The sequence below is a fragment of the Pleurodeles waltl genome, unplaced genomic scaffold (genome assembly GCF_031143425.1).
Source record: "Pleurodeles waltl isolate 20211129_DDA unplaced genomic scaffold, aPleWal1.hap1.20221129 scaffold_238, whole genome shotgun sequence".
NCBI classification, from domain to species: Eukaryota; Metazoa; Chordata; class Amphibia; order Caudata; family Salamandridae; genus Pleurodeles; species Pleurodeles waltl.
The window spans coordinates 9,289-23,497 of NW_027149944.1; the positions used below are offsets into that span (position 1 = coordinate 9,289).

Here is a 14,209-nt window from a genome sequence, read left to right on the forward strand (position 1 = left end):
AGCACACTGTATGGGTATACCAGCCTAAGATGCATGCAGCCTTCAAAGACCGCAGTGAAATTCTGATAGAAGAGAAAATCCTCTTACCACTGGTGTCTAGCCTCTGGATTCCTTATCAGGTGGTGTGGTAGGTAACACATCAGGGTTAACCTTAGACGTAGAGGCCTGCACGACCAGGCTCTCATGGGCAAGGTGGTGGATGAAAGCTGTATCCCCAGTAGCGGAGCTGTGGTGGTGGGCATCCCCCTGTGCGGAGGAGCAGGGCTTGGCCCAGGCTCCAAGCAGGACATTAGTGACAGCTTCATTAAAGGGGAGAAGAGGCTCTGTAGAGACTACTCTGGGTTGAAGCACCTCTGTGAAGATGTTGGTCTTGACTGCCATATGGTTCAGGACCTCAGCCGCCCTTCCGCACTAGCTTGTAAATGTAGCCTCTTCCTCTGTAGCCACAGTAGAAGGACAGACCAGGCCAATGTCTGGTAGGTAACCATTGTGTTTTGCTGAATGGCACCTTATCTGGATTCACATTCAGTGCATTGATTCTGTAGGTGTCTCTGGTTCCTCTTGGAGATGGTGTCAAAATAGGGTTGAATTTGCAAACAGGTGCTCTACCACCTCTGTCCCATTTTTTGCTCAACTGTACGCCCATAGTGTTTCGTGAAAGTGTGGACTGAAGACCAGTTAACTGCCATGCACATGTCGCTTAGCGGCACGTTTGCTAGAAAGCTAAAGTAGCCCCTTTTTTCTTGTGGAATGTGCTCTAGGCCTTGCTTTCAAATGTGTGCCTGCTACCTAGTAGCAACATTGTATTGTTGCACTATCCCTCCTGCAATGGTGCCCTTTGTTACTGATGATCCTTTGCTTCATATGAAGAAGTGGTTTCTTTAATTCTCTTTAATTATTTACATGTAGTAAATTACTGCTCTGTAGACAACCAGGGAGTGTAGGGCTCTTTCGACCTGTGTTTTTGGAAAAAAAGCTGGGAGAAGAATTGTTTGATTCACGTGGAACTATTATGACAGAGTTCACGGGTGGTTAGGGCTTGCAGCTTGCTAACCCTACATAATGATGTTTGCCATTAGGAAGGCAGTTTTAAAGGTCAGGAACAGCAGCGCTGCCTCGTGCAATGGTTTAAAGGGCACCTTAATTAGTTGTGTCAGCAACAGGTTAAGGTCACACGCTGGTGCTACTGCTGACCTGGGTGTTCTCTTTGCCCCCTCTAGTAACCTTTTAATCACTGGGGCAGTTAAGAGGATTCTTCCTATGTTTCCTCTTGTTGAGGTTACTACCGCTAGGTGTACCTTTAGCGAGACTTACATGAGGTTGTCATTTAGTAGGTGTGTGAGGTATCTGATTACTTTGGTGTCTTCTGTTTTGCGTTCCTAAACCGCATTACAGCATCAGTGCCATTTTGCTGGATAGCACCTTCTTTTACTCGGCCCTTTTAGTTCGGCCGACGAGGTGTCTCGGGAACGTAGACGTTCTCAGGCACAGTTCTGCAGAACTAATGCCAGGGCCGACTTCGAGTCTCCCCCCCTTTCCAGGAGCTGGAATGACCCCCACTCAACTCAAGGAGTTTTACTAAGCCATGCGCCTTGTATTGGAGCGGCCTGCCTCCGCACCTTTGGGCCCTGTGGGGTCGGCAGGGGCCTCATCTGATTCCACACTAGCGGCTTCGGCACCGTTGGGGACTCATGAATCAGATACCGGATCTGCAACGAAATTAAGTCCAAACAATCGGCCTCCTCCGTCATCGTTCCCAACGTCAATGCTCCCTGCTGTGCCGACACCCACCAGTGGTGTGAGCCCCATCCTCATTCCAGATGATCAGGAGCCGGACCTACGTCATTCGGCGCAGATTCAGACTTTGACGGTGCCGCCAGGGGCCAGATCAGTGCCTGAGGCTTATTTTGATCAGCCAGGTACAGGTGAGAAGTAGGAGGGGTTCCATGACCCTTTAGAATATGGTTTGGAGCATATGGACTGGTATGAGGAACTAGGGGAAGCTAGTGGACTGGATACTTCTCCAGATACTGACATACTCTCACCTCCTACTGTGGCTACGGAGGAGGTAGGTTCATATGCTATGGTGCGCAGGGCAACTGAGGTCCTGGACCTAGATTTGCCCAAAGTGCCAGTCAGGACTAACCTCCTGACTGAGGTGCTTCAGACGAGGGTTTCCACATCAGAACCATTGTTATCCTTTAATGAGGCCCTCACTGATGTCCAGATGGAGACTTGGCCCAAACCCAGCACATGTGCTCCCGTAAATAAGACAATCAGCCGCGACCACAGACCAGCTCCTAAAGATCTTCGTTTCCACATCCAACACCCCACCCCGGACAGCTTGGTGGTCCAGGCCTCCACTGCGCATGGTGCCGTCCCTTCCGCTCCCCCAGATAGGGAATCCAAGAAGCTGGATCAACTTGGAAAGAAAATGCTTTCTTTCTCCAGCCTGGCATTGAGGTCTGTAAACCCATCATGCATATTGGGCTATTTTTCCCATACTTCATGGGATACGGTGGCACAGGTGCTGCCTCGGGTCCCTGAACGTGCGGGACACTCTCTTACAAGCTGTTAAAGATGGGAGATCCTATTCTGGATTTACGGGACATTAATCTCTTCCTCAAAAAGGAGAAATTCAAGATGCTTACTCTTGCTCAGGTCTTGTCTGCCCTAGACCAAGGAGTCTGGATGGTAGCGCTTGTTTTGCAGGATGCGTATTCTCACTTCCCTATACTGCCTGCCCACAGGCATTACTTGCGGTTCAAGGTGGGCCACTAGCACTTTCAGTTTACTTTGCTCCTCTTCAGTCTCACCAGTGCCTCTCGGGTGTTCACAAAAATGATGGCGGTGGTAGCAACTCATCTGCGCAGGTTATGGATTTCAGTCTTCCTCCTACCTCGACGACTGGCTGTTGAAGGCTTCTACGCCCCAGGCTCTCGTCACCCACCTTCTGACTATGACAAACCTCTTGCATTCACTGGGGTTCAATATAAACGTGCCAAAATCACACCTGACTCCCTCTCAGAGGCTCTCTTTCATCGGAACTGTTCTGGACACAGTGCAGTTTCGGGCTTATCCTCCTGAGCAGGGAGTCCAGGATATTCAAGGTATGATACCGATGTTTCGGCCTCTATCCTGGATTTCGGCGAGACAGACTGAGGCTGCTGGGACTCATCGCCTCCCGCATCCTGTTCGTCAAACATGTCAGATGGCATATGTGGGCTCTGCAGTGGGACCTGAAATTCCAGTGGGCACAGCATCAGGGGAATCTCACCGACAGTTCAGATCTTGGAGGGAACTGCAAAAGACATGCAGTAGTGGTTAATGAACCACTTCTGAGGGCCTGAAGGTTCATTCCACCACGGGCAAGGCTGCTACGACTACGCTACCATGAGGTGTTCCAATCCTGGATATTTGTCAGGCAGCAAAGTGGGCATCCCTTGGACAGTCTGCTTGGACAGTCAGGTCCGAAGAGACGGACACTTTGCCTGTTCGGTTCCAGAAGATTTTTTTAGTGTAATAAGATCTATCCGCACCCCACCACCAGGAGGTTATGGCTTGGGTATCTATTCTAAGGTAAGGAATCTGCAGCCAGAAGTCTTTCAGATGAACAAGTTACTTACCTTCGGTAACGCATTATCTGGTAGAGACTCGATCTAGCTGCAGATTCCTTACACCCACACAGGCTTCCCCACTCTGCGGATATGTCTAAATAGGGTTAGGGTTTATACCTTTCAGGGCCCTAGTTTTTGCACAGATAAGGTGTTGGTTCCATTCATGACTCTGCGCTTCTGCCGTGGAAGTTTGTGGGTAAAAGAACTGACGTATGCGCGCCAGGGTGGTGCTGTTATAGGAGACTATGACTTCACAGATGGCTACAACGACACCGATGATGCCACGTGGATCCGAACTATGCCACATGACTGTGCACGTAGGGTACTGCTCAGCACAAATTCCAGATTCCAAGCTGATGCCTAGAAATTCTAAGCTAAGGAATCTACAGCTAGAGTCTCTACCAGATAATGCGTTACCGAAGGTAAGTAATTCGTTCTTCATCTCTTCTTGCACTTTATCCTTTACAACAACTAGATCCTCCCAACTTCCTGGGCATCACTCGTGACCACTGGTTCTTAATCCACTCTTGGAGGGGTGTCATCTGTAGTCTGGGGTATGGTATAATGGGATTTCAGGAGGCCATCATTCCCATCATTTTTCCCACAGTCCTCACTGTGAGAGACTGCCCTTTGCAGTAGCGCTGTGATCACTTGAACCCTCTTGAGGGTGGGAAACGCTTTCACCTCCATTATTTTTATCCTTCCTCCCAGAAAAGTCTTTCCTCTTGCTGGCTTCATGGATGATTTCTCTAGGTTGTGAAACCTTGCCTGTGGAGGGTGTCCATGACAGTTCTGATGTTCTATTCACATTTGTGGAAGGAGTTTGCTTTTATCAGCCGGTCATTCACATATGGATATATGTGGATCTGCTTCCTTCTTAGATAGGCAGCCACTGTAGCCACGCATTTTGTGGATACTTTTGGTGCTGAATTGATCCCGAAAGGTGCACTCTGAATTTATAATGTTTTTGGCTGACGACGAACAGAAGCTATTTTTTGTGATTGTAGTTGATAGGAATGTGTAGGTAGGTGTCCTTCAAGTCTGTAGTAGCCATGTAGTTCTTTTCCCATAGTTGTGGGAGTATCTCTTTTAGGGTGAACATTTTGAATGTTTGTATTTTTAGGAATTTGTTCAAAGAAGGGAGGTCCAAGGTTGGTCTGAGCGACTTGTCATGCTTTGGGACAAGCAAGGATGCTGAGTAATTTCCTTGGTTCATTCCTGTAGTTGGCACTCTCTCTATAGCCCCTTTCTTTAGGATGTTCTGCAGCTCACTTTCTAGGCAACTTCTCTCTTCTTTAGAGTGTGCCCTCTTTCTTTGTTTGACCCCTGGACGTATCTTTATGAGTTCTATGCAAGATCCATGCTTATATGTTGAAGATCCACTTGTCTGATGTGACTCTCCTTCACTCCTTGAGGCAGGCCTTCGGAACTCCCATATTATGTCCATGCATTTTCGTGGAAGACAGGTATCCAAACTCTTGGACCTCAGTTGCCAGATAACTAGAGTGAGCTGTTCAGGATCTAGATGTTTGATTTGGCCTTGGCACCTGGTGAGAAGTTCCAGCCTGTTGAGGAGCTTCATATGGTAAATCGTGATTAGTGCCCCTTACCACAGCTGTACAGCCGAGGTGAGAGTTACTAGGATGAAAAACTGAGAGGGTTGATGCATTTTCAGATGACAAATGGAAGGTGTAAGAGAGGTAGAAACGCGTAAGCAAAGATCCTTCACTAGTTCAACAATAGTACATTTCCCATGGTCTGAGGGTGTGGAAACTTGGAGGCACAATTTGGGCATTTTGTTTTTTGATTGGTGGGGGGAGCCGAAAAGGTCTGAGTGGCATGCCCGAACATTGGAAATAGCGGAGCAGAACTGCCGGTGCAGTTCTCACTTGCGGATTCGTTGATGTGTCCTACTGAGGTGGTCAGTAAGGTTGTTGTCCACCCATGGAAGGTACCCACCATAAGGTGAATGCAATGGTGAAATGTCTATTTTTTGTGATATTAAAGAGAGGGTGGCCCACACAACTTGTATTGTCCTGTATTCCAGATGTGCTACCTACCTGGCTTGAGAGGCATCGGTGGTGATTACTTGTGGAATGGGGTTTAGGAAGGACTTTCCCTGCAGCAGATTGCTACTGTTTCACACTGCAGAGGATGCTGGGGCTTACCAAAACTCTATCTTCCCTTTGACCCTCTGCTTGTGACCAATGGGTCAGGAGGAACTATTGAAATGAGCACATGTGAAGCCAGGTGTGGGGTACAATGGTGGTACAGAAATCCATCTTGCCCAGCTATCGAATAACAGTTCTGACTGCGAGATGACCATTTGGTTAAAAAAAGAGCTGCTGGAAGACTAGCACCATCTGTAGCTTAGGTAGGCTTTGCATGCAACTGAGTATAGGACTGCCCCTGGGAAGGGCTGAATATGAAGTGACTGCCAGTGGGGTTTAGAGGCATTTATTGTAAACTTAAGGCTGCACAGAAGGGAAATGTAAGCCTGGGGGTTTGCTTGTCACTGTTACTTGCTTGCTCTATTGCTCAGTGAACAATCGAGGTAGGAGAAAACGTGGACACCCCTCCTTCCTAGATGGGCAGTTACTACTGCCAGGCACTTTGTGAAAACATTTGGAGATTTGTTCACATCAAAAGGGAGTACCTTGAACTGGTAAAGATGACCACTTATCATGAAGTGGAGGTAGCCTTGATGAGTAGGACGGATGGGTGTGTGGAAGTATGTACCCTTGAGATCTAACATCATATAATTTCATTGTTGCATTTGAGGTGTGACCTCCTGCAGCAGTAGCATGTAGAAGTGTTCGGCACAATGGAGCGTTTGAGAGTCCTAAGGTCTAAAATTGGTCTGGGAGACTTGCCCTACATTGGCAGGAAGAAGTAAAAGGAACAAACCCCCTAGTCCTGGTGGTGAAGTGAGGGGGGAGTGGGGGGGGGGGGCTATGGCCACAATCATCTGAAGGAGAGCTTGCTCCTCTTCTTGAGGAAGGTGAGGAAATGAGTGCTGGTGATCAAGTCCATGTTTGGAGTTGGAGGCTCCTTTACTGAAACCTCCTTTGTGTCTGCCCTTATTGTTGTAGGTCCTTGTAGGTTACTGGAAAACTTAATAAGAATAAACAGAAGTGACAAGGTCTTGTGGACATCCAATCCAGTTAAGGGAGATCTACAACCAACAACATTGGGCACCACAAACCTACTCAAACCTTGTAGGCATCTTTTATAGTTTGGTAGCCTATGCAAACATATATTTGTTTTCATCTTTACACTGACACACTTCTATTTAAATAAGGAATTGTCACCTTTTGTGAAATTTAGCCAATATTCAGAAAATCCTTGGCAGATTCCTTAGGGTGCGAAAATTTGGAAAATGCATGAGTTTGACATTTCGTATCTCTAAAGAACGATCACTCGAAGCTAACATTTCAGCTATTGACCAATTTAAAAATTAACTTTTGCTGCCCTGTAATTGGTTTAGAACTTTAGATCCACAAAAATGCACTGCTACAAGAGATAATGACTCTTTGTTGCTCTATATGGAAAATGTCACTTACCCAGTGTTCATCTGTTCGTGGCATGAGACGCTGCAGATTCACATGCTGTGCATTATCCTGCCATCTAGTGTTGGGCTCCGAGTGTTACAAGTTGTTTTTCTTCTAAGAAGTCTTTTCGAGTCACGAGACCAAGGGACTCCTCCCTTTCGGCTCCATTGCACATGGGCGTCGACTCCATCTTGGATTGTTTTCCCCGCAGAGGGTGAGGTAGGAGTTGTGTATATAGTAAAGGTGCCCATGCAATGGAGTAACTATGTATGTACATAATGTGTATAAAATAGTATATATTTACAAATTTACAAGTTTCATTCAACTTATAACGGCTACAGGCTCCCGGGGAGGCGGGAGGGCGCATGTGAATCTGCAGCGTCTCATGCCACGAACAGATGTACACTGGGTAAGTGACATTTTCCATTCAATGGCATGTGTAGCTGCAGATACACATGCTGTGCATAGACTAGTAAGCAGTTATCTCCCCAAAAGTGGTTGCTTAGCCTGTAGGAGTTGAAGTTGTCTGAAACAATGTTAGTAATACAGACTGTCCTACTGTGGCTTGTTGTGTTGTTAACACTTCTACACAGTAATGTTTTGTGAATGTATGAGGCGTAGACCATGTGGCTGCCTTGCAGATTTCTGTCATAGGCATATTTCCTAAAAAGGCCACTGTGGCGCCTTTCTTCCTAGTGGAGTGCGCCTTTGGCGTAATAGGTGGATCTCTTTTTGCTTTAATATAGCAGGTCTGAATACATTTCACTATCCATCTGGCAATGCCTTGTTTGGATATTGGATTTCCTGCATGAGGTTTTTGGAAGGCTACAAACAATTGTTTTGTTTTGCGAAACTGTTTTGTTCTATCAATGTAATACATTAGTGCTCTTTTAATGTCTAACGTATGTAAGGCTCTTTCGGCTACTGAGTCTGGTTGTGGAAAAAAAACTGGGAGTTCCGCTGTTTGGTTTAGGTGGAACGGTGATATAACTATTGGTAAGAATTTGGGATTTGTACGGAGAACCACTTTATGTTTATGTATTTTTATAAAGGGTTCTTGTATAGTAAATGCTTGTATTTCACTTACTCTTCTAAGAGATGTGATAGCTATTAGGAAGGCTACTTTCCAGGTTAAGTATTGCATCTCACCAGAGTGCATGGGTGCGAATGGTGGACCCATGAGTCGTGTTAATATAATATTGAGGTTCCACGAGGGGACTGGTGGCGTTCTCGGGGGTATGATTATTTTCAATCCCTCCATAAATGCTTTGATGACTGGGATTCTAAAAAGTGATGTTGAATGTGTAATCTGCAGATAGGCAGATATTGCTGTGAGATGTATTTTAATAGAAGAAAATGCTAGTTTAGATTTTTGTAAGTGTAATAAGTAGCTTACAATGTTTTTTGCGGAAGCCTGTAGTGGATGAATTTGATTATTATGGCAGTAATAAACAAATCTTTTCCATTTGTTTGCATAACAATGTCTTGTAGTAGGTTTTCTAGCTTGTTTAATGACCTCCATACATTCTTGTGTAAGGTCTAAATGTCCAAATTCTAAGACTTCAGGAGTCAGATTGCTAGATTGAGTGATGCTGGATTCGGGTGCCTCAGACGTGATTCCCTTGCTCAAAAAACAGGACTACATGTCAACATTAGATCTCAAGGATGCATATTTCCACATACCCATACAACCTTCCCACAGGAAATACTTAAGATTTGTAATCCAAGGCGTGCATTACCAATTCAAAGTGTTACCGTTCGGGATAACAACAGCCCCAAGGGTATTCACAAAATGCCTTGCAGTAGTAGCCGCTCACATCAGGAGACAGCACATGCACGTATTCCTTTACTTGGACGATTGGTTAATAAAAACCAGCAATCAACAAGAGTGTCTTCTACACACACAATACGTCATTGAAACCCTACACAAACAAGGGTTCTCTTTAAACTACCAAAAATCGCATCTACAACTGTGTCAAATACAACAATACTTGGGAGCAACACTCGACACACAAAAAGCGATTGCCACTCCAAGTCCACAAAGAGTACAAGCATTCCAAAATGTAATATTAAACATGTACCCAAACCACCACTACCAAGTGAGTTTTGTAATGAAACTTCTAGGCATGATGTCTTCATGCATAGCCATTGTCCCAAACGCAAGACTACACATGCGGCCCTTACAACAGTGCCTAGCAACACAATAGACACATGCACAGGGTCAACTTCAGGATCTAGTGTTGATAGACCGCCAGACACACCTCTCGCTTCAATGGTGGAATCCTATACATTTAAACCAAGGGCGGCCATTCCAAGACCCAGTGCCTCAATACATAATCACAACAGATGCTTCCATGATGGGGTGGGGAGCACACCTCAACCAGCACAGTATACAGGGACAATAGGATGTTCAGCAAAAACAACTGCATATAAATCATTTAGAACAGTTAGCAGTGTTTCTAGCATTGAAAGCATTTCAACCACTAATAGCCCACAAACACATTTTGTCCAAACAGACAACATGACAACAATGTATTACCTAAACAAACAAGGAGGGACACACTCATCACAACTCTGTCTCTTAGCACAAAAGATTTGGCATTGGGCGATTCACAATCACATTAGCCTAATAGCACAATACATCCCAGGGATTCAAAACCAGTTGGCCGACAATCTCAGTCGAGCTCACCAACAAACACACGAATGGGAAATTCATCCCCACGTACTACAAGCTTACCTTCTACGCTGGGGAACACCAGAAATAGACCTATTCGCAACAAAAGAAAACGCAAAATGCCAAGACTTCGCGTCCAGGTATCCACACCCTCAGTCCAAGGGCAATGCGTTATGGATGAGTTGGTCAGGGATATTTGCTTACGCTTTTCCCCCTCTCCCACTCCTTCCTTATCTGGTAAACAAATTGAGTCAAAACAGACTCAAACTGATACTCATAGCACCAACCTGGGCTCGCCAGCCATGGTACACAACACTGCTAGACCTGTCAGTAGTACCTCATATCAAACTACCAAACAGACCAGATCTGTTAACTCAACACAAACAACCGATCAGGCACCCGAATCCAGCATCGCTCAATCTAGCAATCTGACTCCTGAAGTCTTAGAATTTGGACATTTAGACCTTACACAAGAATGTATGGAGGTCATTAAACAAGCTAGAAAACCTACTACAAGACATTGTTACGAATTCTATGCATTAACCATGTTGGATAATGGCTAGGACCCATGCGTCCGTAGTTATGTTTTCCCAGTTGTGGTAATATGCGGTAAGTCTACCCCCCACTGGTGTTGAGTGGTGGGGGTTTGTGACATTGAAGTCACTGTTTGTTTTGTGGAGTTTTTGGGCTCTGGAATTTCCCTCCTGTCTTTGGGAACTGTCCACCCCTATATGTTCCTCGAAAACCTCCTCTTTGATACTGGCCCTGATATGTGGGTCTGGCTTGTGATGTGGAAGGCTCTGTGGTTTGGGAACAAAACCCCCCCTAAAGTGCAGCTTTCTAAAAGTGCCTCTGCTCTGTGGGGAGTAGAGTGCACCCATGGCTTTGGCCGTATCCGTGTTTTTTTTTTGTTTTTCTATTGCCGTATCCACCTCCGGCCCAAACAATTGTTCTTGGTTGAACGGCATATTCAGCACAGCCTGCTGGATTTCAGGCTTAAAACCGGAGCTCCGTAACCATGCGTGCCTACGAATGGTTACTGCAGTGTTCACTGTCTTTGCCGCCGTGTCTGCTGAATCCATAGCCGACCTTATTTGGTTGTTCGAGATAGTTTGTCCTTCCTCAACAACCTGTTGGGCACGTTTTTGGTACTCCTTGGGAAGGTGCTGAACGAGATGTAGCTTTTCATCCCAATGTGCCCTGTTGTATCGAGCCAGTAGAGCCTGGGAATTGGCAATCCGCCACTGATTGGCTGCCTGTGCTGTCACCCTCTTGCCTGCTGCATCAAATTTCCGACTTTCTTTGTCGGGCGGGGGTGCGTCCCCTGAGGATTGGGAGTTCGCCCTCTTCCAGGCTGCTCCCACTACCACCGAATCAGGAGTTAATTGTTGTGTGATAAACACAGGGTCCGTTGGGGGAGGTTTATATTTCTTCTCCACCCTAGGCGTGATGGCTCTGCCTTTTACCTGGTCCTGGAACACTTGTTTGGCATGTTTTAACATGCCTGGCAGCATTGGCAAACTTTGGTATGAGCTGTGAGTGGATGCCAATGTGTTAAACAAAAAGTCTTCCTCTATGGGCTCTGCATGCATTGCTACATTATGAAATGCAGCTGCCCTTGAAACCACCTGCATATATGCAGTGCTGTCCTCAGGTGGTGACAGCCTAGCCGGGTAGCAATCGGGACTACTGTCTGAGACCGATGCATCATACAAGTCCCATGCATACGGGTCATCTTGCATCATCCCAGGGTGTGTTGGCGACTGCATCATTGGGGGTGTCGCTACCGGGGACAGGTGTGGCGAATGCGATGGAGATTTCTGTGGCGAGAACCTTGGTGGTGTTTTGTCTTTAGCCACTTTCGCTTTTGGCTGCATTTCCGTCTCCTGGAAAGCTAGCTTTCGCTTGATTTTTATTGGGGGAAGAGTTTAGATTTTCCCCATGTCCTTTTGTATGTGCAGCCTCCTCTGGGTATGGTCAGGCTCTCCCATTCCCAGTTCTTGTTCAAATCTGTGCCCTTGCAACTGACTTGAAAGGCCTTGCTCTTCTGTATAGGAGCCTGGTTTTGGCTCCGAGGCTGCATGTTTCGGCACCAAAGCTTTTTGTACAGTCTTTTTCAGCTCCGAGGAAACCTTCTTGACTTTTGGGGTGCCGAACTCTCGGTGCCGAGATTGTTCGGAGCCGGTATCTCGACCGGAGTCGGATGTCTTCGGCTGCTGGGAGGCCTTTTTCGGTGCCGATGTTTGGTCACCGTGTTTTCGGTTTAAGCCATGGCCTGTTGGCGGTGGCATCCCCTTGGCCTTTATTATTTTTGAGTGAGTCTGCCGGGGCTGGTTTACTTACAGTTTGTTGCTGCGTCTTCGGCTGCTCACTTTCGGACTCGTCCGAGTCCGAATCTCGAATGGAGAATCTCTCCTCTTCCTCGACGTCGATCTGCTCGGTCGGTATTGACGCCATCTGGAGTCTTCGAGCTCTTCGATCTCGTAGTGTTTTCTTGGATCGAAATGCCTGACAAGCCTTGCAAGTATCCTCTTTGTGTTCTGGAGACAAACACAGATTACAGACCAAGTGTTGGTCTGTATAAGGATACTTTGCGTGGCAGTTGGGGCAGAAGCGGAAGGGGGTCCGGTCCATGAGGTTTGAAGATGGATGCGGTCGGGCGGACCAGGCCCCGCTGGAGAGTGGAAGCCCCGAAGCCCGCCGGAGCGCTTCTTTCTTCGGTGTCGATGTGCTAACACTAAATCGGTACCGAGCGCGAACAAAACCGTCGAATTTTCTGATAACTAACTAACTTTTCCTAATCTAAATACGGAGCGAAGAGGAACACGTCCGAACCTGATGGCGGAAAGAAAACAATCTAAGATGGAGTCAACGCCCATGCGCAATGGAGCCGAAAGGGAGGAGTCCCTCGGTCTCGTGACTCGAAAAGACTTCTTTGAAGAAAAACAACTTGTAACACTCCAAGCCCAACACTAGATGGCAGGATAGTGCACAGCATGTGTATCTGCAGCTACACATGCCATCGACCATATGTATATATAGATGTAGATAGATATGTAAAATTTTACCCTGTTGTTTTTTTATGAAGTTGTTTTTCTTATGAAGAAGATTTCGAGTCACAAGCTATAGTAACTCCACTCATTCCTCATAATATGCATGGGCATCTACTCCATTGTTAGATATTCTTTCCGCCCAAAGGCTGAGGATGTAGATGGATCATAGAGGTACAGAAAAGATGACAATGTGAAAGAATAATATATGCAAAAGATAAGTGTCTGTAACATCCATAGGCTTCTAGGGAGGACAGTAGGCACTACATGTCACAGATGCCTACAGGGTAAACATTTTCCATTCATGGCATTGGTAGCTGTAGATACACACGCTGAGCATAGACTGTAAATCAGTACTCCCATATAGGGGTGGCTAGCCTGAGGATGTTGCAAAAGACTGGAAAAATGTGCCTAAAGCAGCCTGGCGAACTCTAGCTTGTTGGCATGCTAAAACATCCACACAGTTATGTTTAGTAAAAGTGCGGGGAGTAGGCCAAGTAGCTGCTTTACAGATGTCAGCTATAGAAATATTACCAAAGTAAACTATAGTGCCTCCTTTTATGCAAGTGGAGGGGAGTCTGGAAGAAATAAGCAAAGGACTTTTTGATTTGGCATAACATGTTTGTAAATGTTTGATCAACCAGCATGTTAGTCCTGCTTTGCCCAGAGCACAGCCTTTATGTGATGTGGAGAAAGAAACAAAAAACGGTTGTGTCGTTCAGAAGAAGTTTGTGCTGTCAATATAATACATAAGTGTTCTTTTGCCATCTAAGGTATGAAGAGCTTGTTCTGCTATTGACTGTGGAAGTGAGAAGAAAGCAGGCAGTTCTATAGTTTGATTAAGGTAGATACTACGGATCACCTTAGGAAGGAACCTGGGGTTCGTCCAGAAGACAACCCTATTGTGGTGAACATGGTAAAAAGGTTCTCCCAGCTCCGTGGTAGATTTACTGCCTCTTCTAAAGTCAATTTTCTCTTTGGAGGAACAGTGTCCTCTGCCTAAGGAGCGGGCTTAGCTGGAATTCAACCAGTCTCAGGATGAATATGTATATGCTGTTGCCTGGCACTGAGTTCCTCCTCAAGGTGCTGGAGGATAGGCTGATCCTCGGAAGTGGATGTACCCCTGTACGTCAACTTACTCAGAGCTCAGGATGTCTGTTGGCCTGCAGTCACCGAGCCGTTTTTCGGATCCAAAGGCCTGGACTCCGAGAGTGGCCTTGTGGGTGTCTATAATGCTGGAACCAAAGACCTAGATGAAGTTGAATGGCTGGATGCTTCAATGCCAAGAGTTGAGCACACATGAACTCTGTAGGAGGC

The 14,209-nt window shown here is 46.3% G+C and overlaps 1 protein-coding gene across 1 annotated transcript in view; it reads right to left on the reverse strand.

Moving 5' to 3' along the window:
• Positions 1 to 3,038: 3,038 nt before the first annotated feature.
• The window catches only part of LOC138275422 (STE20-like serine/threonine-protein kinase), a 158,387-nt gene continuing 147,216 nt past the window's right edge, over positions 3,039 to 14,209 (reverse strand). The window contains 1 exon segment of the mRNA XM_069219079.1: positions 3,039 to 3,239. Coding sequence (XP_069075180.1) covers positions 3,039 to 3,239 — 201 coding nt within the window.